The sequence below is a fragment of the Globicephala melas genome, chromosome 9, assembly GCF_963455315.2.
Source record: "Globicephala melas chromosome 9, mGloMel1.2, whole genome shotgun sequence".
Taxonomy (NCBI): domain Eukaryota; kingdom Metazoa; phylum Chordata; class Mammalia; order Artiodactyla; family Delphinidae; genus Globicephala; species Globicephala melas.
The window spans coordinates 26,916,629-26,922,628 of NC_083322.1; the positions used below are offsets into that span (position 1 = coordinate 26,916,629).

At 36.5% G+C, this 6,000-nt stretch overlaps 1 protein-coding gene across 2 annotated transcripts in view; it reads left to right on the plus strand.

Moving 5' to 3' along the window:
* The window catches only part of WASL (WASP like actin nucleation promoting factor), a 65,562-nt gene extending 62,865 nt beyond the window's left edge, over window positions 1–2,697 (plus strand). For both annotated transcript variants that reach the window (XM_060305372.1, XM_030857677.3), the window contains one exon: window positions 1,481–2,697. In XM_060305372.1, the coding sequence (XP_060161355.1) occupies window positions 1,481–1,542 (62 nt within the window). In that variant the 3' untranslated portion in view covers window positions 1,543–2,697. The remainder of the gene's footprint in view (window positions 1–1,480) is intronic.
* The last annotated feature ends 3,303 nt before the right edge of the window (window positions 2,698–6,000 follow it).

The following is a 6,000-nucleotide window of genomic DNA, read 5'->3' on the forward strand; positions in this document are numbered from 1 at the left end:
ATTAAGCAGAAAAGGGAGATATAAGGACTAACAGGCCGTGAGAGGGAAGTTCATTTTGAAATAGGATAATGAGGCCTACCTAAGATGTCATGTGAGAAAAGACCAGACGGAGTTCAGGGAGTAAACCATGTAGAAAACAGGAAAGTGTGTACAGCCAGTACAAAGTTCCTGAGGTTGAGGAACAGTGCCAATCAAGGTCAGTAGGGCTGGAATAAGAGAGCAGGAGAAAGAAGAAGGAATGTAGTTTGAGAGGTGGCAGCGGGTCAGGAGTAAGGCTTTGGAAGCCATGAATGTGATGGGAAGCCACTGGAAGGTTCTTAGCAGAGGAGTGGCAGTGATCCAAGCTAGAGATGATGCAGGTTTGAATCAGGTTGGGAGCACCTGAGAAGTGGTTGGATACCAGTTATACTTTGAATATGGAGGTCATTGGGTTTGCTGATGGATTGGAAGTGAGGTTTGGAAAAAAAGGAGTGATGGATAACTCTGAGGTTTTTGAACTGAGCAGCTGAAAGAGTGAAATTTTCTTTAACAGAGTGGGAAAGATTTAGGAGTAGCAAGTTGGAAAGGAAGGATTAGGAATTTGATTCTGTACAAATTAAATTTGAGATACTTATTAAAAAATTAAAAGTAGATATTGAGTAGACATTTGGTTATGAGTCTGGAATTCAGGGGAGAGATGTGAACGGTTAATATAAATTTGCATGTCATTAAGATATACATGGTATTTAAAGTTATGGAACTGGATGAGATCATCAAAGTGGGTATAAATGGAGAAGAGAAAGTTTAATGAGTTTGGAGCACTGGAGAGTGTGGTATCTTAGAAGTCAGGTGAAGAAGTGTTTGAAGGAGGATGGAGTGATCATCTGGGTCAGGTGGGTGTGATGGGTCAGGAAAATGAGAACAGAGAATTGAGCTTTAGCTTTAGCGACGGTAGGTCCTTGGTGACCCGGAAAGAGCGGTGTCAGTGGGTTCAAGGGAGAATAGGGGGTAGAAGAGGAGATTAGGTACTGGGACTGCCTACTCCGTTTCCTTTATGGCTTAGTGCTGATGCGGTTCCCACCTGTCACTGGAATTATAATTAAAATTGGTAGCCAAACAATGTGCTGGTTATATTTTTTACAACTTTTCTTTAAAGACAGTCATTGAAGGGGCCTTTGTTGGGTTTGCGATATGTGAGCCTAAAATTCAGAGAGATCAACTCAAATGTGATTTTACATATAAAGAAACGCAGGTTGAAACTGGTTACATAGATACTTAGGGACTAGAACCCAAGTCTTCTTAGTCATGTTCTAATCTTCAGCTTACTATCCAATACTCTTTAGATGTATTTTACTGATTCATTTTAAATCATTTTAGTAACTAGATTCCTCCAGGTTTGTGTTTTAGAAACTGAATAATTAGAGAAGTCCCCTAAGAATTATGAAATGTCATTTGATTTATACATACGTTTTAATTGTTTGTATTAATGATTCTCTTCTAGATGAAGATGAGGATGAAGATGATGAAGAAGATTTTGAGGATGATGATGAATGGGAAGACTGATCTATATATTATATATATATTTTTAAGGTGAAATACTAAACACTACTTTCTGTCTATGGATTCTGTAAAATTATCATGTAAATGTTCTACCAATTTGCTGTATATTTTTGTTGCCTTTTTTGCTTTTTTTTATTAATCTGTGCAATACCTCATTTAATCTGTAAGGGTTTGTCATAATCCTCTGCAAAGCTACTCCCTGTTACTGTGTGCACGTTTACACCAGGATGCTCACTTAATTTGTGAATATTTCTCATTCCATCAACAAGGGAGTTTAAATATTATATGTGAGACTGACAAAAACCTTAATGTAATTTAGTTATAATGCCAGAAGGAAAACACTATTTTCATACCCTACTTTTTCTGTACCTAAATTTTCTTATTAAAATCTAGTATAGCACTACATTCTTTTTTAAGTGATGCAAACTTTAGTTTATTTAGCCCCTTCATTTCGAACACATGCCACATGAATGTTGAAGCTGATACATTGCACAGTTCTCTAGACATCACTACACTGATGCAGTTTCTCAAATTTTAGCAATATGCGCTATGTAAAATCACTACAGAGATGCTAGTTGGGAAAATGGTAACACACCTCTTACAGCAATATTGCCTGTTATTGTACAGATGTGGTATTTGGAGGCTGGAATCATAAGGAGCCCTTGCATACCTATGCTTGACTGAGGTTATTTTTGTGCTATAGCAAATGTGGCAGGCTCTTTTAGGCAAAAATTTAAAAAATATTTTTGGTACTATTCTGAAACAAAAGTTGTTGAGGTTTGGGGATCTTAGAGATAATTTCGTTGTACATGAACTGAAGGAGGCTATACATTGTGGTTACTTCAATATTTGGTTAAATATACTGTAAAAATCAGAACATCATAAAAGTGGTGTGGAATTAAGTATTTTTATTTTGCAGTCTGTATAGATTGAGGTATTCAGAAATACCAGACATAAAAATCTTACCTATTTGGCAAAGGTATACACTGTAATGATGAAACTATTATGCTGTTTTTTTAAAGTTTGATAATTTCTCAAGATTTTTGTCAAATGTCAGGTGAAGGGTTACATTTTTCTTAAAAGATTGGTGGTCCCAATGTCAAATTTCTTGAAATACAAAACTGAATGACAGGTTTAAAAAAAAAAAAACAAATAAAACTTTACAACCTGCACATTTGTTATGTATGCTAAATGATACGATGCCTCTCTACAATACACTAGTCTGCCTAAAGGTGGTTGTTTCATATTTATAGCATTAATTATCATACCTACCTACTTTAAATTTTAGGTAGAAAAATTATCTGATTTACATACAGACACCTATTTTTCTCACATTGAGTCATACTCAGAATGTAGTTGCAAATGTATTTCATTACTATAGTCACAATATCCAACTAAAAATTAAGCTGTCTATAATTGTACCGACCAAAATCTGGTGTTGGCATGATCTTGACAGGCTGGACCTGCAAGATGTGGCTTGAATTTTAACCAGTTATCACATAATCTCTAGTGATCATGCGTCTAGTTATCATGAGAAATAATTTAAAAGGTTTTGTTGCTGAAAGCAGTAAGTGGTGCAGTAAAACAGTTAAGTTATTCAAAGAATGTTACCTACCTTGCAGGAATAATTTAAGAACGTGGGAAAGATTCTAGACTTTTTGTTTCTTGCAAAAACAGTGCCCTCTGCTGCTGGAAACCTTTTTCTGCTTACTCTCATTTTTATTGTGGCTTGAGCTCTGTGGGTCTGGTGTGGATGAGGCTGGACAACTACTAACCAGTAAAATTAGAAATTCGTGCAAATGGTAAATAGAACATTGTAATTATTTTAAGTAATAATAAACGTGTTCCTTTCTTTTATTTTAGACATTATACAGAATTTTTAAAATATCTTAGAAATATCTTTAAAGTAATGCCAATCTAAGATCTCTGTTAACTTTGGGGCAAGGAATTCAGGGTTTCCCCGCTGACTTTGTTATGATAAAGATTTATCAGGAGCTGCTCTGAGCAGAGGATATCAATTCTTTGAATTGGAAACGCAATTTGAAATACGTCAGGTGGGTATAAAATTTGCCAGTGATAATCGAGTTTATTCTTTCTTCTTAAAGGAAAAGTAAAAGACTTTGTTGTTGTTGTTTGTTGTTGCACAAAGTCTGAGGCGCTATTGGTTTAAACACAGCAGCTGTGGAGCTCCGTCCAGCCACGAAGACTAAATCCGCTTTAGACGTAAAGGTTGCATGTTTCAGTCCCCCACTGCCTTGCGTTGTGGACAGCACTACACCTGTGCACAGCCTGAGGGCCTCCCACGTGTGCTCCAGCTAAATGATTGTCTGACAGCCTTCGCCTTTAACAAACTAGCATGAGGCTTTTTATATCTGAATGCTGCGTGATAGTTTCAGCTAGCCACATGCTGTATGTATGAGATTCATAAAGACTCTCAATCATTCACTTCCATTTATCAACTGAAATTTTGTTTAGTATGTGAAATATTTTTTTGAAATGTATAGTGAATAGGATGTTGCACTGGTGGCAATTCATCATGGAGCATAATAAAATTAATTTGACCCAAATAGTATAAAATAGTGTGTTTCTTATTTGTTTATTGTCAAGAGATTAAAATGGGTAAAAAAATCTTAAACTGTATAGTAACGGGTTCATAGCAGTGAACAATAGGGTTGAAAGTTTTAGCTGACTGCATGCCCTGAGAGTTGGAGCGTGCCGTTAAATAAACATGGTGAGCAAAAGAATGTTACACCCTGTTCTGGGAAACGTGACGGCTGCTCAGCTGTTCCCCTGGGAGCCACTGCTGTGGTACACAGAGCATTCACATTGCAAGGTCAAACCAGAACTCTCGCACACCGAAAATGTTGCAGTTTCCTAAATCAGAGTAATAGTGGAGTTTACTGGTAGTTGCAGTAGAAACCAAATGTAAAGTTCATGTGGGACTTAAATAGCTTTTAATAAATGGTATCAAACATGGTGCTTCCTTTTAAATAGGAAATTCAGTTTTTGATAAATAGAATTTTCTGTTCTCCTGGCCCTGGCACAAGTGGGTGTCTAAAGATTAAACTGAGTTACGGAATCCAGCGTGTAGGATGCTACAAAAATGCCTTCTAAGAGTGTTAGTCAAATTTAAACATTTCCATAATGATATGTCCTATTACAAATTTTGTTTCTTAAAAATTTTTTTAAAGAGGGAAGTGCCTCAGAATTGCTCTTGTCGCATTATATTAATCTAATCAGTGAAGAAATTCCTGAAACAACTTACTCTGCTTTAGAAAGGGAGTTCTTAAAGGACAACTATAGAGATAAGGCCTGTTTATTGTACAATAGAAAATTATTTATGGAAAAGTTGAGACATTTTATTTTGCACACCTATCTTACTGACATTGTCACATCATACCTCCAAAACACAGCATACTCTTTGTAATCACTTGTTCTTTTATTCATAGATTGTTTTTTTAACTTTGCTTTTAGTGAAGCCACTGGAAAAAGGTGTAATAACTTGGCTGTTATGAATATGATGGGGAACTTACTTTGCAGTTAATACGAAGACTGCCTTTACTTCCATATGTGATACATGGTATCCTCCCTTGCCATGAGGGAACCCATTGCAAATTTTGGCTTTAGAACAAAATCTAGATAAATCAACCATAGCTTAAAAAAACATTTTTTAATATATACCAATGGCCATACTAACTATTGATACACATATAGTATTACTTTTTACACAAGTCCCGTGTATATCTAAACTGGTCATGTGTACCACCATCACGATTGACAAGTCAAGATATGAATAACAATTATTTTGAGTAAAATGTAACAGCTTATGGGTGGTTTCTGGCTTAGATGTTTGTGTGTTGGGGAATTTCTAGTAAATCGAAGTAGCCCCTTAATTTTTTAACAACCAAAAAAATTTAAGGATTTAAACATTTTTTTTATTTAAGAAGAAGTACAGCTTTAGCAGTATCAAATTGCGTTGCGGAACTTGAAGTTCCAAGTGTCATGTTGGCATTTTCTACCTTGAATTGGTTGGCGTGTCCTGACCTAAATTCAGTTTTATCTTAGTTATTGCTAGATGTGTGAGGATTTTCATCAAGGCCTAAAGTCTAAGATTTTTGTTTTTGCAGTACGCGGGCCTCTCACTGTTGTGGCCTCCCGTTGCGGAGCACAGGCTCCAGACGCACAGGCTCAGCGGCCATGGCTCACAGGCCTAGTAGCTCCGCGGCATGTGGGATCCTCCTGGACCGGGGCACGAACCCGTGTCCCCTGCATCGGCAGGCAGACTCTCAACCACTGCACCACCAGGGAAGCCCAAAAGTCTAAGAATTTTTAAGCATCAATATCACCTTATTTAAACAACTGTTTATTAAAATTAACTATGTGATGGGTATTGTAAAATATAACAGTTCAGTCAGCTTCCCTTCCTCCTGAAATCTAAAATATTTAACTTCACAATTGAAA